General features: G+C 43.0%; 2 protein-coding genes across 3 annotated transcripts in view; one reads left to right on the plus strand and one right to left on the minus strand.

The window, feature by feature from the left end:
* Nucleotides 1-2976: 2976 nt before the first annotated feature.
* On the plus strand, nucleotides 2977-16095 carry LOC123512591. 2 transcript variants are annotated; one of them, XM_045269017.1, is made up of 5 exons: nucleotides 2977-3314; nucleotides 10108-10230; nucleotides 10831-10956; nucleotides 12484-12846; nucleotides 16041-16095. In XM_045269017.1, the coding sequence occupies exons 1-4, from the start codon at nucleotides 3224-3226 to the stop codon at nucleotides 12759-12761; spliced, it is 618 nt and encodes a 205-aa protein (XP_045124952.1). In that variant the 5' UTR covers nucleotides 2977-3223; the 3' UTR covers nucleotides 12762-12846; nucleotides 16041-16095. The 2 variants fall into 2 exon arrangements, with proteins under 2 accessions (XP_045124952.1, XP_045124951.1); XM_045269016.1 differs by lacking the exon at nucleotides 16041-16095 and adding an exon at nucleotides 14522-14886 and having other exon boundaries at nucleotides 12484-13819.
* Nucleotides 16096-18571: 2476 nt separating this feature from the next.
* LOC123512588 (protein O-mannosyl-transferase 2-like) overlaps nucleotides 18572-25726 on the minus strand; it is a 28664-nt gene continuing 21509 nt past the window's right edge. The window contains 4 exon segments of the mRNA XM_045269012.1: nucleotides 18572-18881; nucleotides 20971-21082; nucleotides 21476-21616; nucleotides 23195-23351. Coding sequence (XP_045124947.1) covers nucleotides 18773-18881; nucleotides 20971-21082; nucleotides 21476-21616; nucleotides 23195-23351 — 519 coding nt within the window. The 3' untranslated portion in view covers nucleotides 18572-18772.

The following is a 25726-nucleotide window of genomic DNA, read 5'->3' on the forward strand; positions in this document are numbered from 1 at the left end:
AATAAAAAATAAATTGCCTGCAGTTTTCTTTTTTTTTTTTTTTGTCTTCATGCATTATTTCTTTCCATGACCAGATGGTGTTGCTGACTAAACATTGATATAGAAAATAACAATCATACTTTTTCTTTTTTTTCTTTTTTTATTTTTTTTATCACAACTCCCGCAAACAGGAAACTTCTTTCTTCTTCCTCAAAAACAATTATAATACTCTTTTCTTTTTTCTTCTTCCTCCTCCGTCTTCTTCTTCTTCTTCTTCTTCTTCTTCTTCTTTATTTTTTCTTTCATTCTAGTTATACATGTTTCCTTTTTCTTCCCTTTTCATTTCCTTCTCTATTTTTCTTTGAAGGTTCCAGCGAGCACCACACCGTCGGATATTCAATTTTCTCACTTCCGTTCCGTTATCTCTCGGCAAAACCAGCCTTTAGGAAAAAAGAGAGAAAGAGAAAGAGAGAGAGAGAGAGAGAGAGAGAGAAACAGGCAGAGGGAAAGAGAAAGAGGGAGGGAGGAGATAAATTGTTCCATGAACCAGAAAAGGAAAGAGAAAAGAGAAAGAGGATAAAAGAAATGTATATATCGTACAAGAAGATTTTTGGTAAGAATCTGACGTTGGTTTTATGAAGTAATAGAAAAAAACAATAAACAAACAGGATAAAAACATGAAGAAAAACGAAAAAAAAACACATTTACATACGAGAGAGAGAGAGAGAGAGAGAGAGAGAGAGAGAGAGAGAGAGAGAGAGTGAGTGTGTATGAAAAAAAAAGTATATAAATACGAGAAAGGATTGCAACACAGAGGAGGGGAGAGTTAAGCTTCACACACCCTTTCACAATAGCAAGCTGTCTCTCACTCAACGTTCTCACCAACACACACACACACACACACACACACACACACCACGACGATTAAAACCTTCATAACAAGAGCAATTTCCCCGATGCCTGACCGTTCCAACTCAACCAGATACACGAAAACGCTCCGCTCTCTCACTATGTCTATTTTGAAAGGCCGCAGAGATGACTGGCTGGGTTTTCAAGAGTGTTTTTCCAGTTGATAATGTAAAAATCATGTTATTCTGCCCCTAAAACCGTAAAAACACCTTAAAAATCGCTCTTCTCTCTCACCACGACTGTTTTCAAAGGCCACAGAGATGACTAGCCGGGTTTTCAAGACTGTTTCTCCAGTTAATAATGTAAAAATCGTGTTAATCTGTCACTAGAGCCGTAAAAACACCATTAACCTCCCGTGTCACTTCTAATAAAAGCTTGTGAATGAAGTGGAGTCTCAGAGCAGAGGTCTTTCAAAACAGGGTTCTTCTTGTATGGGAGTTATCTTTGTCGCTGTGCTTTCCCGTTGGTTGGCGTCTCCATTAGCATTATTAAGCCGTGTTCTCGTGTTCCGTGACTATGGCTCGTATTCTCAAACCCTTTTTGCGCCTCACCTCTACTATTTTACATTATTTTTTAAGGTGTTTTTTTTTACGGTTCTAGAGGCAGAGTGACAGGGTTTCTACATTATTAACTGGAGAAACACTCTTGAATAACCACGCTAATAGTCGTGGTGAGAGAGGAGAGCGATTTTTAAGGTGTTTTTACGGTTCTAGAGGCAGTGACAAGATTTCTGCATTATCAACTGGAGAAACACTCTTGAAAACTTGTCTAATCATCTCGGTGACCTTGGAAAACAGTCATGGTGAGAGAGAAGAGCGATCTTTAATATGTTTTTACGGTTCTAGAGACAGAGAGACAAGATTTCTGCATTAACTTGAGAAACACTCTTGAAAAACCCGTCTAATCATCTCGGTGACCTTGGAAAACAATCGCAATGAGAGAGCAAAGCGTTTCTGAACACGGAGCTCGGATTCATTCAGTTAATCAAGACAGGCTGGCGATAACACTGTCCACTTCCTTGCTATCGCTTCTTAATTGCCTCCGCGGGGCCGCAAGCTGTCAAAACACTCGCTGCTAACCGCCTAGAAAGAAACATAAACGACTCTGGCTGGCGAAAAGCGGAACTCATTAAGAGCATTTCTCGTTTTCCTTGGGCGTTGCTGGGCCGCCTTGCATTGCCGGCCCGCACTGCAACGATCACTGACGCAAGCAGACCACGCAAGCTTTTCACCCCCTTCAGTAGCAAGCCGCGTTTTCATATTCACCCAGAAACTTGTGTCGGGGATTAAAATAGTGAATTAATCCTCCTGACCTGCACAGACCCTTCTTCATGTCAATAAAATCCTCTTATCGTACATAAATCTATAAAGGTAAGGCTGCGTCCCGGTACTGAAGGGGTTAATGAGGTGCTAAATAGATAATCAACGCGGAGGACAAAAAGCAGGACCAATTAAGAGCATTTCACGTTTCCTTTATCCGCCACACCAGCCTGCCTTGCGTTCCTCGGCCTCATTACACTGATGGGAATGAGCCATCGAACCACGCGAGCCCTTAATGAAGTGGTTACACAATTCCTGATCCGCCATGCATCCGGGGAGGGCAGGGCAGGCGAGGGAGGGGGCCAGGGAGAGGCAGGGAGAGGCAGGGAGAGACAGGGAGAAGCAGGGAGAGATAGGGGTAAACAGGGAGAGGCAGGGAGAGATAGGGTTAGACAGGGAGAGGTAGGGAGAGGTAGAGAGAGATAGGGAGAGGCAGGGAGAGGCAGGGAGAGATAGGGAGAAACAGGGAGAGACAGGGAGAGGCAGGGAGAGGTAGAGAGAGGTAAGGAGAGACAGGGAGAGACATGGAGAGGTAGAGAGAGACAGGGAGAGATAGGGAGAGACAGGGAGAGGTAGGGAGAGACAGGGGTACACAGGGAGAGGCAGAGAGAGGCAGGAAGAGGTAGAGAGAGGCAGGGAGAGACAGGGGTAGACAGGGAGAGGCAGGAGAGGTAGGGAGAAACAGGGAAAGGAAGGAGGAAAGGAGTGAGGGCGCCATATCACCTCTAATCAGATAATCTTATCGGGGACACATTAATACAGACACCTGTGAAAGAGACAGTGGTTTGGTTAGTGTGCGCTGTGACGGAGTGGCAGCTGGAGCACTGACAGACAGACACACAGGCACACAGACACACAGACAGACAGACACATGCCCCAGAGCTCCCTTGTCTTGACCTGGGATCCTTTGAGGGGCTAAAAATAAGACACACAACTTGAAGAGGATATACTGGCATCGCCCCCGTGTGCTGCTGCTGCGCACACACACACACACACACACATACACGCGCGCCACCATGGACCCGCCACTCCCTAGGGCCTTCCTCTGCTTCCTGGCCGCCCTCCTGCTGGTCCTGGCGGGGTTGGCAGGGGCGCAGAGTGCAAATGGTGAGTATGGAAAGAAAAAGGCTCCTCTTAAGGTCTTATACTCGCCATTATGAGCTCACTGTTATCTTCCGCATTTTGTTTTTCCCTTCCGATAGCTTTTAAGACAGTATCGGGCCACGTTTTCTTATTCTTTCTGGTTACTATTTTGTATTTTGGCGATTTTATACAGATTCAGAAACTCATGTTGGGATTAGAACAGCGTAGACTCTGGCCATTAATCTTTTGATCCTCTCTAATGCAAATAAAATCGTTTAATCTTGCCCAAAAAAGCACGGTAAAAAAAAAAAAAAAAAAATGCGTCTCAGTACTGAATAGGCAAAGATCTCAGTATCGGGACGTCTTTAGAAGCGAAAAAGACTTGCTTACGTTAAGATTTATTTATTTATTTATTTTTTTTTTTTTGCTATTTCGTTTGGTTTTGATGATTTTTAAGAACCGAGTATCATGATTTCCTTACAATTAAACGAATCAGCTCTTATTGACTAATATGATAAACTAACGAGATTTCCACACTACGAACTGGAGAAGCACTCACGAAAACGGCAAAATAATGAGAGAGAGAGAGAGAGAGAGAGAGAGAGAGAGAGAGAGCGTTTCCTAATACTAGCTCTACCACCCCCCTCTCTCTCTCTCTCTCTCATACATAAGACTGAGACCGCAGTATCATAACGTTAGAAGAGAGAGAGAGAGAGAGAGAGAGAGAGAGAGAGAGAGCAAGCGTTTCAGAATACTAGCCCTCCACCCCCCCTCTCTCTCTCTCTCTCTCTCTCCTTCCCATACATAAGACTCATAGAGCGAAGGATCACAACGTTAGGAGGAAGCAAACACGCCAGGCTTGCTAAGGACTCCTCCGTGTATTGTCCCTAAAGAGTCTCCATTGAAAAGCTGCTCCTTGTCTTCTAAGGTTCCCCATGAAGTGTTCCTTTCATGCAGTAAAGAGACGAAAAGAAGGAGAGAAGAGAAAGTAATTAAATAGTAACGCAGAGGACCAAAGGGCATTCGAATCTGCATTTATTTTATTTTATTTTATTTATCTATTTTTTTTTGTTTGGGAATAAAATGTCGAGATGGAAAATAAAAATAGATAAAAGGAGAGAAGGGAAAGTAATTAAATAAATAAATGTATAAATAGAGATAAAAAAAAATATAAACATACAGAAAAAAAAGGTAGAAAGAAGTAAAAGAAAAAAAAAGGAAAATAGAAAAACAGAGCCACGAAAACTAAAAACAAGAGTGAAATAAGAAAAAAAAGACCCACAAAAACACAAACAAACATAAAAAAACACCCCAAAAAATAAAAAACAAACTTAGAAAACAAGAAAAAAACACTCACAAAACCTAAACAAAAACAGAAAACGGAAAATAGAGACAAAACCTGGTAAAGATGCACACCCTAACGCACACATCTTTGCATTTTATTCACCACTAGATCGCTTCTCTCCTCGCCACACAATGAAAAATACCCCCCTCTCTCTCTCTCTCTCTCTCTCTCTCTCTCTCTCTCTCTGCCGTTCTATTTGTTTGCAATATCTTTTCGTAACATGCTTTTATCTCTCTCTCTCTCTCTCTCTCTCTCTCTCTCCGACCAATTCATCGCCTTTGTACAATGTTTTAAAGTTAGACCGCTGCCGTATGTGTGTGTGTGTGTGTGTGTGTGTGTGTGTGTGTGTGTGTGTGTGTGTGTGTGTGTGTGTGTGTGTGTGTGTGTGTGTGTGTGTGTGGATTCAATTTACGCTGAAAATTTTGCATCTTTCGTTATTTCACATTCCCGGTTTCTAAATATATTTTCCGCGCACGGGGCAAGAGTTATCAAGACACTTTGTTGCCGCCCTATGAATAGCCAGATTCATAACGCATGCTTGGTGTGTGTGTGTGTGTGTGTGTGTATGGGGTTATCTCTCTCTCTCTCTGTCTCTCTCTCTCTCTCTCTCTCTCTCTCTCTCTCTCTCTCTCTCTCTCTCTCTCTCTCCTAAAGCTATGATACTGCGGTCTCTCAATCTTATTTATGTATGAGAGAGAGAGAGAGAGAGAGAGAGAGAGAGAGAGAGAGAGAGAGAGAGAGAGAGAGAAAGGATGTGGGAGGGCTAGTATTCTGAAACGTTTTGCTCTCTCTCTCTTTGTCTCTCTCTCTTTATCTCTCTCGAAAAAATTAGATAGATAAATAAGATAAGATAAATAAATAGACAAATAAATAAATAAATAAAAAGCGATAATAAAACTAAAGAAATGAATAAATTGAAATAACCAAAGAATTAGGAGAAGAAAAGGGAAAAATGATGAAGAAGAGAAGGGAAGGTGAAATAGTAAAAGAAGAATTAGAAAGGAAAATAAAAAAGAAAGGAAAATGATGAAGAAGAGAAAGGAAAAGATGAAATAAATGAAAAATGGAGATGGTGTTTTCTTCTGTCTTTGTGTGTGTGTGTGTGTGTGTGTGTGTGTATGTGTATGTGTGTTTTCCTATTTTTTTTTCAAGGATGGTGTAAAATTGTGATGCAGTGTTTGTTTGGCGGCTTTTTATAAATTTAGTATTTTTCACGGTTCTAGAGACAGACTGACACGATTTCTGCTTGATTAACAAATAAGAAAGACAAAAGACTCTTGAAAACCCGTCTATTAATTTCTGCAGCCTTTCAAAACACTCTTAGTAAAGTGACACCTTTTTTTTTGAGGATATTTGAGGATTCTAGAAACAGACTGACACGGTTTCTGCTTGATTAACAGATAAAAAAGATAAGATACTCTTGAAAACTGGCTAGTAATTTCTGAAGCTTTTCAAAACAGCCGTGGTAAAGTGACACATGTTTTTGAGAACGTGTTTAGGGTTCTGGAGATAGTTTGACACGATTTCTGCTTGATTAAAAGAAAAAAAACACTCTTGGGAACCTGGTTAGTCAAATCTATGGCCTTTGAAAACAGCCTCGTCGAGAGAGAGAGAGAGAGAGAGAGAGAGAGAGAGAGAGAGAGAGAGAGAGAGAGAGTAAAGTTCTTCATTATACAGTGCCTAAGGTTACGTGTCATGCTTGCGTCACAGTCCAGCCTGCGTCACACAACCACTAGAACCTTTCATAAGCCGCGGATCACACACTAGTCACGTTATCACTCCCTTATCGCCTCATAACACACGTCATTCACCGTCACACCTTGGAAACACGATTCTATTTCTCTCCGGTTGTATTTTTTAATCTGATCTTGCGACTATGAGTAAACTGGTATGGAGGATATGTAGAGAACACCGCTCGTCATCTCTGTGGCCTTGGAAAACAGTCATAGTTAGAGAGAAGAGCGATTTTTAAGATGTTTTTATGGTTCTACAGTCAGAGCGACAAGATTTCTATATCATTAACTGCAGAAACACTCTTGAAAACCCCGCTAGTCATCTCTGTGGCCTAGGAAAAACAGTTGTGGTGAGAGAGAAGAGCAGTTTTTAATGTGCTTTTACGGTTCTAGAGCCAGAGTGACAAGATTTCTACATTATCAACTGGAGAAACACTCTTGAAAACCTCTCTAGTTACCTCTGTGACCTTGGAAAACAATCGCGGTGAGAGAAATAGAACACTAAAAAAAAAACACCACCACATTTGACTCTCACTAACCTCATTACACGTCACTCTGATTTCAGTAAGAGATAATGAAACCCAGAATGCATCACCGCTTATCGCTCCCAGTTGACATGCAGGGACAGAACCAGTGAATTAGCGCAGATAAGGAGATAACACTCACCGATACCACGCAACGGGATCACACCAATGACACGCTAACCACTAGTGTTGACATGGCCTCTCTGTGATGTTGACTTGCCTGGGGGGGGAGCGAGTGTTGTAATGGTGGTGGTGGTGGTGGTGGTGGTGGTGGTGGCTATGATGATAAGGATAAAAGCGAATTAGTAGTGTGTTTAATGAAAGAAGGGCAGCACACACACACACACACACACACACACACACACACACACACACACACACAGACATAGAACAACAGCAACAACAAGAACAGAATTAAACAACAACAACAACAACAACAACAACAACAACGAAACTAATATTAATACAAAAGAAAACGAAAAAAAAAGAGCAAAAATATAAATAAATAAATAAAAAGAAATATAATCAAAACATTTGAAAACAGAGAGAGAGAGAGAGAGAGAGAGAGAGAGAGAGAGAGAGAGAGAGAGCTGAACCTCATCCCAGTACAATAAAAACCCTCTTCCTTCCCATCCTCTTCTTCCTCCCCTTCCTCCTCTTCCTCTTCTTCCCTTCCCTTCCTCCTCTTCCTCTTCTTCCTTCCTCTTCCTCCCCTTCCTCCTCTTTCCTCCTCATTCCTCTCTGTTCCTCCTCTTACCCTCTCCTCCCCATTCACCCTCTTCCTCCTCTTCCTTCCCCTTCCTCCTCTTCCTCCTCCTTCCTCCTCCTTCCTCCTCCTTCCTTCTCCTTCCTTTTCTTCTCTAAGGTTGAAAAAAAGGGCGAATCTGCAAGTGTTGAAAGTTTGACCCCTTCAGTACCTTGAGTTTTGTGTACCATTAGACCATTTTATTGACATTAACAAGAGTCTATGGAGGTCAGAAGATTAATGGCCACAGTCTTCACTATTCTAACCCATTCAGTACTGAGACACATTTTTACCTTGAGTTTTGTGTACCATTAGACCATTTTATTGACATTAACAAGAGTCTATGGTGGTCAGAAGATTAATGGCCACAATCTTCACTATCTTAATCCCCCCACATGAGTTTCTGAAGCTGTCAAATCACCAAATAGTAAGCAGAGTGAATATGGGAACACGTCATGGTACTGAAGGGGTTAATTAAATGAAGGGGATATTAGTTATGTTAGGTAAGGTAAGGTTAGGTTGGGTTAGGTTAGGTTAAGTTCGGTTGGGTTGGGTCAGGTTAGGTTAGGTAAGGTTAGGTTAGGTTATGTTGGGTTGTGTTAGGTTAGGTTGGCAATATTAGTTTGTGTTTGAGTTGTGCATACGTGTGTCTTGTGCCGCCTGTGACGTGATCAATACGCGTAGTGTGTTGCAGAGAGAGAGAGAGAGAGAGAGAGAGAGAGAGAGAGAGAGAGAGAGAGAGAGAGAGAGAGAGAGAGAGAGGAACAAGAGCGGGGAGACAACCTGACAGAGTTATAGGACAAACACGCTGAGACACGTAGAGAGAGAGAGAGAGAGAGAGAGAGAGAGAGAGAGAGAGAGAGAGAGAGAGAGAGAGAATGATTATGATGTATCCAGGTCACAGACAGTTAAGAGGATATGAATAGGAGCACACACACACACACACACACACACACACACACACACACACACACACACACACACACACACACACACACACACACGCTCCTGATCGATACAAGAGTCAATCATGTCTGCACTTAATCCCTCTCTCTCTCTCTCTCTCTCTCTCTCTCTCTCTCTCTCTCTCTCTCTCGAGTAATATTAATGCGAATCAATATCACTTTTTTTTTCTTTTCGCAATATTGTTTACCTGGTTATATCCTCACCTGTTGAATTCACTCACTCTCTCTCTCTCTCTCTCTCTCTCCGGTTTCCATAAAATTATCACATTTTATCGTTTGTTTCATTTTCCATTTGTGTTTCTCTTTCTTTCATCACTCTTTTGTCTCTCTCTCTCTCTCTCTCTCTCTCTCTCTCTCTCTCTCTCTCTCTCTCTCTCTCTCTCTCTCTCTCTCTCTCCCTGAAGGTAAGCGGAAGGGCAAAACTCTCACACATTTCCTTGTGTTTGTGATTAAATACATTACTTTAAATGTAGGAGCAGACAGGAAGCTTAGAGGGAGAGGAAGAGGAGGAGAAGGAGGAGGAGGAAGAGAGAGAGAGAGAGAGAGAGAGAGAGCTGGAGGGATGGTAGAAAGCTAACTTGTCTCTCTATTTTGCTTTTCTTTCCTTTCAATAAGAGTAAGGAGGAGGTGAAAGGTGTAAAGGTGAGAGGACAGGTAAGGGAGGTTAACTCTTTCCCAGGTGTGGTTCAAAGGTGCTTATCAAGTGCGGTGTGACGTGTGGTTTGTGTACCTGTGTGTATGTGTGTGTGTGTGTGTGTGTGTGTGTGTGTGTGTGTGGTTCAATTTTGCTTTTCCTCCTTTTCTTCCTCCCTTCCTGCCTTCCATCCTTCCTCCCGTCCTCCCTCCCTCCCTTCCTTCCTTCCTTCCTTCCTTCCTTCCCTCCCTCTCTCCTCCTCCTCCTCCTTCTTTCACTCTCGAGATCTGGGACACTCTTATTCATAATCTTTGCTGCTACAACCCACATTCCCCTCCTTTCCCTCTCCCTCTCCTCTCTCCCTCTCCTCTCTCCCTCTCCTCTCCCTTCCTCTCCCCTCTCTTTTCATCTGCCAGCTCTTGTCCCTTTCCTTCCTCATTTCTTGGCCTCCTCTTCCCCTCACCTCACCTCACCTCCTTGTCCCCTCTCTCTCTCCCCTCCCCTCACTTCCCCTCACTCCTCCCTTCACTTGCCCAGACTTGCTATTATGACGTAAAACGAGACTTTTGACTATTTCAGAGGGATTTAGAGAGAGAGAGAGAGAGAGAGAGAGAGAGAGAGAGAGAGAGAGAGAGAGTCACATTTTTCTCTCTCTCTCGATTATTGTTATTTTTTTTATCCCTTATTCATCAAAACTCGACTATTTATCATTATTTACTCCTCTTCTCTCTCTCTCTCTCTCTCTCTCTCTCTCTCTCTCTCTCTCTCTCTCTCTCTCTCTCTCTCTCTCTATCTATCTATCTATCTATCTATCTATCTATCTATCTATCTATCTATCTATCTATCTATCTATCTATCTATCTCTCTGCAGACGACTATCTGGAGTGCTACTATTACACGTGGACTGGTAAGAATGAGTCTGTGGATTGCGAGCTGTGCAAGGTGGATATCATGAACGAAGCCCAGCCGTGCCTCGACACTCTAGTCTATACAGGTGAGAGATCAACCCACCTGTTGTTTTGATTTTTTTCGTCTTTTTTTCTTTCTTTTGATTTTTTTTGTGAGTTCTGTATTTTTTGTAACTTATTTGTTCTTTTTTTTTCTTTTTTTTTTTTTATTAACGAGTGTTTTCTTTTTTCTTAAGGCTGCGCGGGATTGTGACTCCAGATTAAGTGTTATTTCAGAATTTTTTTAAATAATTTCACACTATTTTGTCCTCACACCGGTTTTTTTTTAATGTTTTTTGTGGTTCTAGTGGTAGATTAATCAGGTTTCTGCATCTTATCACGGAAGACTCTTGAGAAAGCGGTTTAAATCATCTCTGTGGCCTTGAACAATACTCGTGGTGAGAGAACAATGCCTTTAATAACACGCGTCTCTCGCCAGTATTCTAAAACGCCCCACTCTTTCACCACGACAATATTTCAAGACCACAGAGACAACTAGACCATCACCGGAACCATAGAAATACCTTTAAAACCATCAACATCTTCAACTAAAGCCTTTGAAAAGAAGTGATGATGAGAAAGTAAATCGTTTAAGAATTCTCGGCTCTCGTCTTATCTCTCTCTCATCTCTCGTCTCTCGTCCCCAGTGCCACACCAGCAGCCTCCCAACGTGACGGACCTGAAGAACCACTGCGACACCGTGCAGAGCTGTCCACCCTACACCTGCAAGGAGAAGAAGAAGTGTGTGAAGCTCATGTGGTATGATATTACTGGTGAGTGCTGTGGGAAGGTGGTGGTGGTGGTGCTGGTGGTGGTGGTGGTGGTAATAGGGAAAGTTGTTGTAGTAGTAGTAGTAGTAGTAGTAGTAGTAGTAGTAGTAGTGGTGGTGGTGGTGGTGTGGTGGTGGTAGTAGTAGCAGCAGTAGCAGTAGTAGTAGTAGTAGTAGAAGAACAGGTAGACGCAGTACTGACGGAGGTTGGGTCAGCAGACGACAGACAGACAGTACAAGACAGTAGACGGCAGTAGATGATAGTGAGTGACAGTGAATGGCAGTAGTGGATGGTACAGTACACTCTTCATTATACCATATGACTAACAACAACAACAACAACAACAACAACAACAACAACGACGACGACAACAACAACGACAACATCAACAAAAAGACCAGTGTTTGTTGATCCGCAAGATGTGAAATTGTTAGGCAGTCTCGTCACGTAACACACACACACACACACACACACACACACACACACACACACACACACACACACACACACACACGTCACTGATTGTTGAAAGTTTAGGTGACTACCGTGCCTCGTTACCGCTTGTTTGTCAATTACTGTGTTGCTAATTAATCTCAAATAGTAGGGGTAGTAGTAGTAGTAGTAGTAGTAGTAGTAGTAGTAGTAGTAGTAGTAGTAGTAGTAGTAGTAATGCCATGATATTTAAGACAGTATAGCATTTTAAGACAGTTTCGTAACTTTTAGAGCATTTTAAGGAATATTTGGCATGTTCTTTTTTAGGGCATTTTAAGACAGTCTGGCAAGTTTTATGGCATTTTAAGACAGTTTGGAAGATTTTGGACATTTTAAGGCAGTTTGGCATGATTTTTTTTAGAGCATTTTAAGACAATTTGGTATATTTTTAGATCAGAGGATTAATGGTCAGAGTCTTCACTATTTCAATCCCCCACATGAGTTTCTGAAGCTGTATAAAATCACCAAATAGTAAGCAGAGTGAATATGGGAACTCGTTATCATGGCAACTGTAACTACCTAGGCACTTTCTGATCCTAACTAGACATTAAGTTGTTAGTGTTATTACGACAACACTATAACTAATTCTAATTAAGCCTTTTACTTTCCTAACGAAGCGGTGTTGAGGATGTTGGTATTATGACAACAACAATTACTGCTACTGTTACTACCATCACCACCACCACCACCACTATCACCTCAACGACAATAATGATAACTACCTAATTACTTAAAATACAGTTTGCATTACGTACAGTGTTAATATTGCAACACCAACAAAAACAACAACAATTACTATTACTTTTACCATCAACACCACCATCACCACCACAAACAACAACAAAAACAACAACAACTACTACTACTACTACAACAACAACAACAACTACTACTACTACTACCACTACTACCACCACAACAACAAATACCACACCACCACCACCACCACCAACAACAACAACAACCACAACAACAACCATTTCTAACCCAGCAACCAATAAACCACAGCCTCACCTTTTCTCTCTCTCCCTTCTGCAGGTTCTCTTGTCAATTACTCTTCCTTCTGCGGCAACGTGATCGTGGATGGTGACACGCCCAACCGCTACGAGATGACGAACGGCTTGCTGGAAATGACAGTTAGCACGTTTACCAAGAAAGTCTACGTGTGTGACTGGAGGCTGTGTAACGATGCTAGTTCCCTTAGTGTTCCTGGAGGCGTGGTGCTGGTGCTGGTGTCCCTAGTGCCTCTATTGACGTCTCTTATATTTAATCCCACGTCTTCTCTCTCTCCTCCTCCTCCTTCATTCATAAGTTAGGTTAAGTTTGTTCAGGTTCACTTTTTGGTGGTTTTAAGGGCGTGGTGGTGTTGGTGATGGGCCTGGTGCCTGTATTAATGTTTCTCTCTCTCTCTCTCTCTCTCTCTCTCTCTCTCTCTCTCTGGTTAGGATAGGTTAAGTCTTGAACGATAATTGTGAATGAGAGAATGGATGAATGGTCATAACTCTCTCTCTCTCTCTCTCTCTCTCTCTCTCTCTCTCTCTCTCTCTGGACGCACACGTACTGTATATATTCAAGGTCTGCAAGTTTCCATTAGTGATGTGAGAGCTGATCAATAAAGATGTACCTGCCAACTCGAGGCTTTGAGTGAATTTGCGTGGGAAGGAAAATCAGAGGGAGAAAAATATATCGGTTGGAAAGAAAAAAAGTGTTATAATGTTTCGCTTACCAGCAACACAGGCCGTCTTGCAACACTTCAGGCAACACAGTGACGGCAACAAGGCAACACAGGAAGACCACACACACACACACACACACACACACACACACACACACACACACACACACACAACAGAAAACCAAATTCACTTCATACAAAAGGGAAGTTTGAAGGCATTTATCTCTGTCCTCTGGCTAACCCTATCGGATCTGCAAGGGGACTGGCAACGAAGTGGGCCTTTATCTATTTATTTTTATTGTTGCTCTTGGCCAGTGTTACATTAAAAAAGCAGACAAACATGAAAAAAACAACACTTAACACAGAAATACTCAGGAAAAGATGATAAACAAGGAGGAATAACAAATACTCACTTGATAAAGATCGGAAGAGAGACAATGCGTGATGAATGTTGTAGAAAGGAAGATAATAGTGTGCTAAAGATAGGAGATAAGGAAAAATAGGTTGATATTGATAGGAGGAGTAGATAGAGAGTTGTTGGCCCGCACGAGACTGTTTGTGACGCACCGAGGTTTGTGTTTGATTCCTTATGAAGCTTGAGGGTTCGAGACAAAGGTTTGCTGGTGACGGCTTGAAAAGAACACCAACAGAACACCTGGGAACATCAGCAGGCGTGTTTCTTCCTTGGCTTCATCACAGGTGAGCTTCAGGAACTATCAGCGTGTGTTGGTCTTCAGACGAGAGGTTTCTATCTGTATGGCTTCCCAGCTGGTTTGGTTGCTTGTGGTGCTCCTTGTACATAGTTTCCTAGTGTAGTTCCGTAGGTAAGGTAAGCGTTCGAGCGTTGAGCAAGGCGCTTTAGGCTTCAATCCTGGTGAGTAGTGGAAGCGGTCATAGTCAGGTCTGACGGTTGACTCCTATGGCTTCCGTTGCAGAAAGGCGTGGCTGCTTGTTAAGTTCTAAATTTAGGTTTTAGTAATAGTTGTAGTGTAAGTCATAATGTCATCGCAACACACCATTCCTCATTAGTGTAAGTTTCAGATTATGTTTGTTTGTCCCATTGGTTGTTTGTCTGTCCCTTTGGTTTAAGATGCTAGTAATCCAAAATATTAAGCAGTAAGCCCTTCCAGAGCCATGGCTGTTGTGCCCTCGCGAGTAGGCGCCCGGTGTGTCCACGCCGCGCCTGGCGGGGCTGCTGGCCACCGCGGCTCCTCTCCTGGGTGTCCGCTGGTCACGGAGACCCTGGGGCGCTTGTCTCTGGCAATGGAAGACTAAACTCGGAGCCTGCAGGCGGCCAGGGTGGTGGAGGGTTTTCCTGTGGCCCTGCAGCCAGCACTCGCTCGGGGTCCTGAAGCTCACCAGCGCCTCCCCGCCCTGACGGTTCACTCTCTCTCTCCACAGGTGTGTCGCAGCCAGGGTGAGCCATGGCAATAGCTGGGGTGAGTGACTAGCCTCAGCATTCGCAGGCGGAGCCACCGGACGTCACCCTTGGAGTCGACCGAACGTCTATTATGTCGCATTAGTAGTCCGTTTGCCGCATTGACGACAGCCGGCAGGATGATGGATTCTAGTCTTGGCTAAATTCCTTCCACTGTAGCTGGTTGATCCTGTTGCTTGTGTAATCGGCGCTGCCGCCTGAGTTTATTTAAATACGCTGCGTTCTGTACAATCTACGCCGCCTCAACCAGTCTGTTTACTAGTCCACAGTGACGCCTCTGTAGTAATAAATACTAATAAAGCTTGTCTTCAAATATAATTATCTTTAATCTTTTCTTTTAATCTCCATGATGTCTTGATGGGGGATACAATGTCATTAAGCCAGTGGTGAAGGATCTCCGGTTTCGTTCCGAAATTCACTCTTGCTTTTATCACACGCTCCAACAAGCTGAAGACACAATTACTGTTCTCGCTGTCATCGCCTATTATCTTTTTTCTCATCGCCCCACTTCCAAACCGGCTTAAAATCCCAGTAACGGGTCTTCCGCCCCTACACCATTCATCTCCGTGCACACACCACCGACAGCACCACCGACATTCTCTCTCTCTCTCTCTCTCTCTCTCTCTCTCTCTCTCTCTCTCTCTCTCCCTCACTCTCTCTCTCTCCTACACCCTCTCCCACCCTACACCCCCCGCTCTTTCTCTCTAGCTCTCATCCTACACCCCCCTTTCTCTCCCCACACCCCTCTCTCTCTCTCTCTCTCTCTCTCTCTCTCTCTCTCTCTCTCTCTCTCTCCCCCTGTGATCTCCCCCAGCACGCCAGACTCTCCCTGCCACTGAACCTTACAGTAGAAGCGCTTAATGGTCGCAATAACATCATTGGCTTGTGGATATAGCTTTCCCGATATCCGCCACGCATTAGGGCGCCTCCTACACTCCCACACCCCTGCTCCTACTACTCTCACTCCCTCTCTCCCATCCAGCCTCTGTTTATAAGAACGGAGTGTTGTCTAGGGAAGATAGGGAGGGGAAAGAAAGGAAGAGTAGGAAGATAGATGAGGGGTAATGAGACAAGGGAGGGGAAGATGGAGGATAGAGAGGGAAAGAAAGAAAAGTAGGAAGATAGATAAAAGGGGGTAATAGAGAGAGAGAGAGAGAGGTAATAGTGAACCGATTTTGTTTTGGTTTCTTCATTTTCTCTCTCTCTCTCTCTCTCTCTCTCTCTCTCTCTCTCTCTCTCTGACATTCCTGCAGCCCTCCCGTCTAAACATCGTTGCCTCTTCTTTCCTCCCTCCCTCCCTCCTTCCCTCCCTGGCGCCTCTTAAGCATTCCTTCCTCTTTCTCTCCATTCACGGTCCCCTCTTCCTCCTCCTCCTCCTCCTCCTCCTTTCTCTCCCTATTAACATAGCCCCTCCCTTTCCTCTCTCATTCAAAGTACACTTCTTTCCTTCCTTCCTTCCTTTTATATCGTATTTACTCTATATCTCTCTCTCTCTCTCTCTCTCTCTCTCTCTCTCTCTCTCTCTCTCTCTCTCTCTCTCTCTCTCTCTCTCTCTCTCTCTCTCTCGTATCTTTAATCCTCTCCTTTCCTTCATTTCTTCCTTATTTTTCATTGTTTCTCTCTCTCTCTCTCTCTCTCTCTCTCTCTCTCTCTCTCTCTGTCTCACTTACTTCTCCATCCTCCTCCTCCTTACCACTCTTAAACCTCTTTAGAAACACACAAACATCCCAGCATACCCTCTCTCTCTCTCTCTCTCTCTCTCTCTCTCTCTCTCTCTCTCACACACACACACACACAACAGGTCAGGGAAATTACAGGTAAGTCTAGTAATGCAGTCCTCACATCTGAGCAAACCCCCACCTTTAAGTCACACCCCCCCCCCGCCTGGTGTGAAGGAAGTAAATCATTTGTGAAAGGCTTGGGGTGCAGAGAGAGAGAGAGAGAGAGGGGTGGGTTGAAGGTATACATGTGTTAGATGGATGATGTGTGTGTGTGTGTGTGTGTGTGTGTTGTAATGGGCTATTAATCGTATCCATCAATGTGTAATCCCGGATCTTATGAACGTTAAGTGCTGTATGTAACACTCTCTCTCTCTCTCTCTCTCTCTCTCTCTCTATATATATATATATATATATATATATATATATATATATATATATATATATATATATATATATATATATATATATCTCAATCTAGCTATCTAAAATGTAGTCCAGTGAGAGAGAGAGAGAGAGAGAGAGAGAGAGAGAGAGACTTTAAAATCGCTGCATATTTATCCTAAAACATTCCTAATTATATTCTTTACAATATTCATTCACAGACTTCCTTTGTATTAACACACACACACACACACACACACACACACACACACACACACACACACACACACACACACACACACACACACACACACACACACAGTTAAAGTTGCACATGAGAGGGAGAACTGTTATTGATTCGCATTCTGATCACTGCGTGTGTGTGTGTGTGTGTGTGTTCGCCTCTATTTATACACGTAATAATTCTACATCTTTATTCATCAGAAGTCTATCTATTACATGACACACACACACACACACACACACACACACACACACACACACACACACACACACACACACACACACACCATGTCTCTCTACATTTTTACTTCTCGTTTTTAAATTCCTTCCTTTTATTTTATTTTCATTGGACAATAACAAACAGCTGACTACTCTTTTTTTCCTCTTGATCTTTTCCTCTCGTTCTTTTCCTCTTGGTCTTTTCCCTCATTCTTTTCCTTCCTTGGTCTTTCCTCCTTTTCTTCCTCCTTTTCTTTCTTCTCTTGATTTTTTTTCCTCTTGTTTTTTTTCCTCCTTTTCTTCCTCTTGGTCTGTTCCTCTTGTTTTTTCCTCCCGTTCTTTTCCTTTCTTGGTCTTTTCTCTTTCGTCTTTTCTTATTTTCTTCCTCCTTTTCTCTTTTTCCCTCTTCATCTTTTTCCTCTTGGTCTTTTTCCTCCTTTTCCTCCTCCTCTTCTTCCTCCTCTTGGTCTTCCCTCTTGGTATTTCCTCTTTTTCTTCCTCTTTTTCTTTCTCGTATTGATTTACCTTGACTCTTTAAAATCTGAAGAAGTGTTGCATTAAAAATCTTCTCCTGGACTGGACGTGACTGGAGCGTGACTGGTGCGTGACTGGAGCGTGACTGAAGCGTGACTGGTGCGTGATTGGTGTGTGATTGAGTCGTGACTGGAGCGTGACTGGTGCGTGACTGAAGCGTGACTGAAGCGTGACTGGTGTGTGATTGAGTCGTGATTGGTGCGTGACTGGATCGTGACTGGTGCGTGACTGAAGCGTGACTGGTGCGTGACTGAAGCGTGACTGGATCGTGACTGGTGCGTGACTGGTGCGTGACTGGAAGGTTTGACTGGAAGGTGTGACTGATGGCTGATGGTTGGAATGAAAGGGGTATACATACATACATACATACATACATACATACATACATACATACATACATACAAAGATAATGGAAAATGAGGAGTAAAGAAAGGTTTATAGTGAGAAAAAGCAAAGAAAAGCAAGAGAGAGAGAGAGAGAGAGAGAGAGAGAGAGAGAGAGAGAGAGAGAGAGAGAGAGAGAGAGAGTCCATTAGCTAACAGATATGAGAAATGACAGACAGACAATATTAACCTTCCACACAACCACTCACTCACCCAACCATCCAGTCAGTCAACCATCCAGTCAACCATCCAGTCAGTCAACCATTCAGTCAGTCAACCATCCAGTCAGTCAACCATCCAGTCAGTCAACCATCCAGTCAGTCAACCATCCAGTCAGTCAACCATCCAGTCAGTCAACCATCCAGTCAGTCAACCATCCAGTCAGTCAACCATCCAGTCAGTCAACCATCCAGTCAACCATCCAGTCAGTCAACCATCCAGTCAGTCAACCATCCAGTCAGTCAACCATCCAGTTAACCATCCAGTCAGTCAACCATCAGTCAGTCAACCATCCAGTCAGTCAACCAACCACTTACCCATCCACTTACTCACCCAACCAGTCACTCACTCACCCAGTCAACCTTCCACTCTCCATCTATTTCTATCCATCTTCAACACACAGTTTGTTCATGTCACGCCTTGTTACGTCACCCAACCACTCACTCAGTCACTCAGTCACCCACCCACTCACTCACCCACTCACTCACCCACTCACTCACCCAGTCACCCACCTCTAAATCTCCCATGATTCAAACAGTCTAACATTCCTATGGGTCGAGTTGTCCAGATTAAAAGGTCCCTCAGTGGGGTGACCATAACCCACGTAGCAATAGGCGCGGAAGCTGCAGGGAGGGGCAGGGAGAGGCAGGGAGGGGAGTAAAGAAAGGCAGGAGGTGTAGGGAGGTGCAGGAAGGAGCAGGGTGGGACAGGGAAGGGTATGGAAGGGCAGGGAAGGGTAGGGAAAGACAGAGAGGAGGCAGGGAAAGTTAAGTTAGGTTAGGTTAGGCAAGGAGAGACAGGGAGATAAAAGGACAGGAAAAGGGAGAGACAGAGAGAAAGAGAGGAGAGAGAGAGACAGGGAAGGGAGAGAAGGAACAGGGAGAGAAACAGAGAGAAAGAGAGAGGGACAGAGGGACAGGAAAGGAGAGAAGGAACAGGGAGAGAGACAGAGAGAGAAAGAGAAGGAGAGAGAGAGAGACAGGAAAAGGCAGGGAAAAGTAAGAAGAGGGAGATGTAGAGAGAAATAAGGAGAAGCAGAGAAGGAACAGAGAGAGAGAGAGAGAGAGAGAGAGAGAGAGAGAGAGAGAGAGAGAGAGAGAGAGAGACAGAGAGAGACAGAGAGAGAGAGAGAGAGAGAGAGAGAGACAGAGAGACAGAGAGACAGAGAGACAGAGAGAGAGAGAGAAAGGCAGGAAGTGTAGAGAGAGACAGGGGAGATAGAGAAAGACAGGAAGTGACAGGGAGAGGGCAAGGAGAAACAGAGAGAGAGAGAGAAAGGAAGAGGCAGGGAGAGACAGGGAGAAAGGAGAAGCAGGAAAGTGTAGAGAGGAAGTGAGAGAGAGAGAAAGGGAGATAGAGAGAAGCAGAGAGGCAGAGATAGGAAAGAGAAAGGAAGAGAGAAGGATGGAGAGGAAGAAAGAAGATGGAGAGATGAAGATAGAGTGTAGAGTGGGGCAGGATGGGAGAGAGAGAGGGAGAGAGAGAAAGAGAGAGAGAAAGAGGGAGAGGGAGGAAGAGGGAGAGGGAGGGGGAGGGAGAGGAAGGAAAGGGGAGAGAGAATATACAATTAATATTTTGTGTTTATCATTACTTATAGTTGTTGTTGTTGTTGTTGTTGTTGTTGTTGTTGTTGTTGTTGTCTGTATGTTAGCTATCGTCCTTCCTATTACTGCTGTTGTTGTTGTTGTTGTTGTTGTTGTTGTTGTTGTTGTTGTTGTTGTTGTTGTTGTTGTTGTTGTTGTCCTTAAGCTACATATCGCCCCTATCCTTACTTGCTGTGTTGACGCTATTTATCTCTATCGCTACTGTTATTCTTGTCCTTTCGCTAGTTATCTCCATCGCTAATGTTACTGCTGTCTTGGCGCTAAGTATCTCTATCGCTACTCTTACTGCTTCTCTTCACCACCCACCACCACCACCACCACCACCACCACCACCACATCCTTCAGCACGGGTGGAGCAATTTTAACACTTCCCTTCACATTCACGACTTACAAAACTTGGCGTGTATTTATATTGCTACAGTGACGTCCCTCTCTCCTCTCCCCTTTAACAACGAGCCTTCCCCGCCGGACATTCGTAGGTAAATACATGCAGCGTTTCTACTACTACTGAGTTATTTATGGTGGTATATGCCTGTCTCCATTGAAAGGGTCTGTTTGTGTGTCTCAGTGTTCTGTTCTCAAACGCTTCTCTGCTTCGCCTCCACTGTTTTCAAAAGGGTTTATCTCAATTTACACGAGTTTTTTTTTTTTCATTAGGTGTTTTTACGGTTCTAGAGGCGGAGTGGTAAGATTTCTGCATTTCTAACTGGAGAAACACTATTGAAAAGCCGTCTAGTCATCTCTGTGGCCTTGGAAAATAGTCGTGGTGAGAGAAGAGAGCGATTTTTAAGGTGTTTTTACTGTTCTAGAGGCGGAGTGGTAAGATTTTTGCATTTCTAACTGGAGAAACACTATTGAAAAGCCGTCTAGTCATTTCTGTGGCCTTGGAAAACAGTCGTGGTGAGAGAGAAGAGCGTTTTTGAATACAGACCTGTCGCCTGCACAGATAAAGAATAGCAAAGACAACAACAACAACAACAACAACAATAATAATAATAATAATAATAATAATAATAATAATAATAATAATAATAATAATAATAATAACAATAAATAGGAATGAATAGATAAATAAAAGGTAGAAAAGACACACAGGTAAGTCACACACCTGGTCACAAGAAGGGCGAGGAGGACACACAGGCTGCAGGTGTAGGTGTAGAAGGCTCTCCTCGGCGCCATCCATGTGTGTAGGGTCTCCAGGAGGTAACCCAACACCACACCTGCCAGCACACCACCACCACCACCACCACCGCCGCCGCCACCAGCAGAAGGCGCCGCAGGAGGGAAAAATGTGGAGAAATTCATTAGTTTTCTTCTTATTTATTTTGTGAATTTAAATGTGATTGTTAGCTTTTTGTGCCGCTGTTACTACTACTACTACTACTACTACTGCTGCTACTACTACTGCTGCTGCTACTACTACTACTACTACTACTACTACTACTACTACTATTACTACTACTACTACTACTATACAACAACAAAAACAACTACTACAACAACAACATCAACTACTACTACTACAACAACACCAACAACACGTATTACTACTACTCTACTACTACTACTACTACTACTACTACTACTACTACTACGACTACTACAACAATTACCTGTGAGCATGGAGGAGAACTGGAGAGCGGGGAAGTAGTGGTGATAGTAGAGAATTCTGTTCATGCTGTAGAAGGGAAGGTAGTGCGCCAGGTAGGCAATTAAGAGCCACCGGAGAGCAAACACGTGGCGATCCTTCTTCTCTGTGGTGGTGGTGGTGGTGGTGGTGGTGGTGGTGGTGGAAATGGGTTTGTTAGTTGTTTTTCTTATTTTTTATTTTTTTTTTTTTGTTTATTTTGTTGTGTTTTGTTGTATATTTGGTTTGTTTTTGTGGTTTTGTGTTTTGTTTTGTGTTTGTGTGTGTGTGTGTGTGTGTGTGTGTGTGTGTGTGTGTGTGTGTGTGTGTGTGTGTGTGTGTGTTTATCTATATTTCTGTGTGTGTGTGTGTGTTTATCTATATTTCTGTGTGTGTGTGTGTGTGTGTGTGTGTGTGTGTGTGTGTGTGTGTGTGTGTGTGTGTGTGCGCTGTGTATCTCTATCTCTCTCTCTCTCTCTCTCTCTCTCTCTCTCTCTCTCTCTCTCCTCACACACACACACACACACACACACACACACACACACACACACACACACACCCAGCCGTCAATATTTGGGTCAATGAAAGCTGAATAACCTGGCCAATATAACACCAGAGCGGACCTATTGAGCTCCCACAGCCGCCTTGCAACACCTGACCTCAACACTCACCGCCCCTCCCTTCCTCTCCCTCCCTCCTCTCTCTCTCTCTCTCTCTCTCTCTCTGACGCAAACTGAATCACTCGTTAACCCCGCCGTGGGAAAACTTACAGATACAGTCAAGGTTTTGTATATGTTCACCTGTAGTTTGACAAGCTAACCTAACTTAATCTGACCTAACTTAACCTAACCTAACTTAACCTAACTTAACCTAACTTAACCTAACCTAACCTATAATTTTCCTAATCTAAACTTGATCCAAACTTAATCTAATTCTATCCTAACTCAGTGTAACCCAACCAGTCTATAAGCTAACTTAATCTAACCAAGCTAACTTAACCCACGTAACTTAGAGGAGGAGGTGAAGCGAAACACTCTACAACTTGTCTGAACACTTGTCTGAATGTCTAAACAACGTAACTTAATCAAACCTAACTAAGATTTATTCTAACCCAACCTAACTCAACCTAAATCGTACATAAATCTCAAGGTAAAAATATATCCCAGTACTGAAGGGGCTAAAATAATGAAGACAGTGACCATTAATCTGCCCTCCATAGACCCTCCCTAACGTCAACAAAATGGTCTAATGGTACACAAATCTCAAGGTAAAAATATGTCCCAGTACTGAAGGGGCTAAAATAATGAAGACAGTGACCATTAATCTGCCCTCCATAGACCCTTCCTAACGTCAACAAAATGGTCTAATGGTACACAAATCTCAAGGTAAAAATATGTCCCAGTACTGAAGAGGCTAAAATAATGAAGACAGTGACCATTAATCTGCCCTCCATAGACCCTCCCTAATGTCAACAAAATGGTCTAATGGTACACAAATCTCAAGGTAAAAATATGTCCCAGTACTGAAGGGGTTAAAATAATGAAGACAGTGACCATTAATCTGCCCTCCATAGACCCTCCCTAACGTCAACAAAATGGTCTAATGGTACACAAATCACAAGGTAAAAATATGTCCCAGTACTGAAGGAGTTAATACCTAGACCCAAGCCAACCCAACCCATCTTAACTTAATCCAGATATCTTACCAGCCAGGTGGGGAGGATCAGCCAAGCCCCGTTTCCTGTAGAAGTAGTGGCGAAGAATAAGCACCGGAGAGACGACCAGGAAGACGAGGTTGACCCAGAAAATCACAGGGTTTCCCAACAGGACAATTCTGAAGCTCACGTCGTACCAAACTTGCGACTGTTGAGGGGACGTGGAGGGGAGAGGGAGGCGGGGAGGGAGGGAGGGATTGAGGAAGGGAAAGAGTAGGGAAAAGAGGAGGAGGATGGCAGTAGAGGAGGGAGAGAAGGAGGGAATTGAGAAAAGAAGAGAAGGGAGGGATGAAAGTAAAGAGGAAAAGGAGGGAGAAGAGGAGGGAATGGAGGAAAGAGGGAGAGAATGGCAGTAAAATGGGGAAAGAGAGGAGGAGACAGAGAGAGAGAGGAAGAGGAAGAAGAGAGGAGACGAGAAGAGGAGACGAGGAGGGAGAGAAGGAGAGGAAGGAATGGAGGAAAGAGGAAAGGAGAAGAGTTGAGGGGACGTGGAGGAAACAGGGAGGGAGGAGGGAAGAGAAAGAGAAGTAAAGAGAAATTAAAGAGGAAAGGAGGGAGAGGAGGAAAGAATAGAGGGAAGAGGAAGAGGAGAGAAAAAAATATTGAGGAAAGAAAGGGTGAAAGGGTGAGGAATGAAGGGGAAAATGGAGAAGGGGAAAAAGAGAGGAAAAAAATTATATTAATGGATGGAAAAAGGAATAAAATAATAAAGACGTAAACAAAAGAAAAGGAAGAGAGACGAAAACAAAACAAAAAGAAAAGAAAGAAATAGATGAAGAGGAATAGAAAAAAAAAAAGGAGGAAAAAAAGGAGAGAAAAAAAAAACAGAACAAAAGGAAGAGACAAAAACGAGAAAAAGAAAAGAAAGAAGTAGATAAAAGGAAGAGGAAGAGAAAGAGGAGGAAAAAATAGAGATAAATGAAAAAGTAAAAAAAAAAGAAGAAATTGAAAGAAAATGAAGAGAAAACAGAAACGAAAGAAAACAAGAAAACAAAAAAGTAGATGAAGAGGAAGAGGAAGAGGAAGAGAAGGAGGAAGAGAGAGGAAGGAAGGGAGATGGGTGTGGGGAAGGGGGAAGGGAGAGACAGGTGAGTAATGACACAGGTAAAGGCACCACTAATGAGAGAGAGAGAGAGAGAGAGAGAGAGAGAGAGAGAGAGAGAGAGAGAGAGAGAGAGAGAGAGAGAGAGAGAGAGAGAGAGAGAGAGAGAGAGAGAGAGAGAGAGAGAGAGAGAGAGAGAGAGAGAGAGAGAGTCATGCTTTGATTAATTAAGTGCAGGTGTAATGGGCAGAGGACAGATGTGTGTGTGTGTGTGTGTGTGTGTGTGTGTGTGTGTGTGTGTGTGTGTGTGTGTGTGTGTGTGTGTGTGTGTGTGTGTGTGCGTGTGTGTGTGTGTGTGTGTGTGTGTGTATTTCAAAGCTTTCAGTATTTTTAACTAATGGAAAGTAAAAAGAAAGAAAAAAAAGAAAAAGAAAAAAAAGAAGAATTTATCAAGTTATTCCCATTTTATTCATTTTCTTTCTTTCTTTCTTTCTCTTCTTTCTTTTATTAATTATACTGTTTTGTTATTTTCTATTATTTTTATGCTTTCTTCGTCTTTACTGTTGAGAGAGAGAGAGAGAGAGAGAGAGAGAGAGAGAGAGAGAGAGAGACCCCTGCAGCTACGTGAAGCAAACAAGGTCATAAACAAACAAACAAATGAATGAAGCAAAGGAGCAAAACAAACAAGGGACACATTACAAAGATTCTCAAATTTTTCCTTCCTTCCTTCCTTCCTTCCTTCCTTCCTTCCTTCCTTCCTATTCTTCCTTCCTTCCTTTCTTCCTTTCTTTTCTTCTTTTCCTTCTCCTCCTTCTCTTTTTTCCTTCCTTCCTTCCTTCTTCTCTTCCTTCTATACTTCTCTCCCCTTCTTTCCTTCCATTTCTTCCTTCCCTTCCTTCTCTCCTCTTCTTTCTTTCCTTCTCTTTCTTCTCTTTCTTCCTTCACTTCCTTCTCTTCTTCTTTGTTTCTTTCTTCCTCCTTTACTTAAAATGTTTCCTCTCTTTTCTTGCTTCCTTCCTTCTTTCTCTTCTTTCTCTCCTCTCTTCATTATTCCCTCCTTTCTTTTATCTCTTTGTAATGACTCTTCCTCATTTACTCTCCCTCTTCCTCTTCCTCTCTTTCGCTTATCTCTTTCTCCCTTTCCTTCCTTTTATCTTCATCTTCCTTCATTCGTTGCTTCTTCTCTTCTTCTCTCTCTCTCTCTCTCTCTCTCTTTCTCATTTATTCATTTTCCTTCGTGTTCTAATTTCTTGTTTCTCTCTTTTATTTATTCTTTCCTGTCTCTTTTCCTTCTTCTCTATTCTGTTACGCTCTCTCTCTCTCTCTCTCTCTCTCTCTCTCTCTCTCTCTCAACAGTAAAGAAGAAGAAAGCAAAAAATAGTAAAAATGACAACAGTAGAATGAATGAAAAGAAAGAAGAGAAAGAAAAAAGAAAGAAAATAAGTAAATATGCGAATGACGATAAATCTCTCTCTCTCTCT

This window comes from Portunus trituberculatus, chromosome 34 (assembly GCF_017591435.1).
Source record: "Portunus trituberculatus isolate SZX2019 chromosome 34, ASM1759143v1, whole genome shotgun sequence".
In the NCBI taxonomy this organism is placed as follows: domain Eukaryota; kingdom Metazoa; phylum Arthropoda; class Malacostraca; order Decapoda; family Portunidae; genus Portunus; species Portunus trituberculatus.

What these genes read in the sequence shown, in the direction of transcription:
- LOC123512591 (XM_045269017.1), top strand. Translation starts at nt 3,224, where the DNA reads ATGGACCCGCCACTCCCTAGGGCCTTCCTCTGCTTCCTGGCCGCCCTC. An exon ending in AGGGGCGCAGAGTGCAAATG is followed by an intron (nt 3,315 to 10,107) that starts GTGAGTATGGAA and finishes ATCTCTCTGCAG; the next exon opens with ACGACTATCTGGAGTGCTAC. An exon ending in CGACACTCTAGTCTATACAG is followed by an intron (nt 10,231 to 10,830) that starts GTGAGAGATCAA and finishes TCTCGTCCCCAG; the next exon opens with TGCCACACCAGCAGCCTCCC.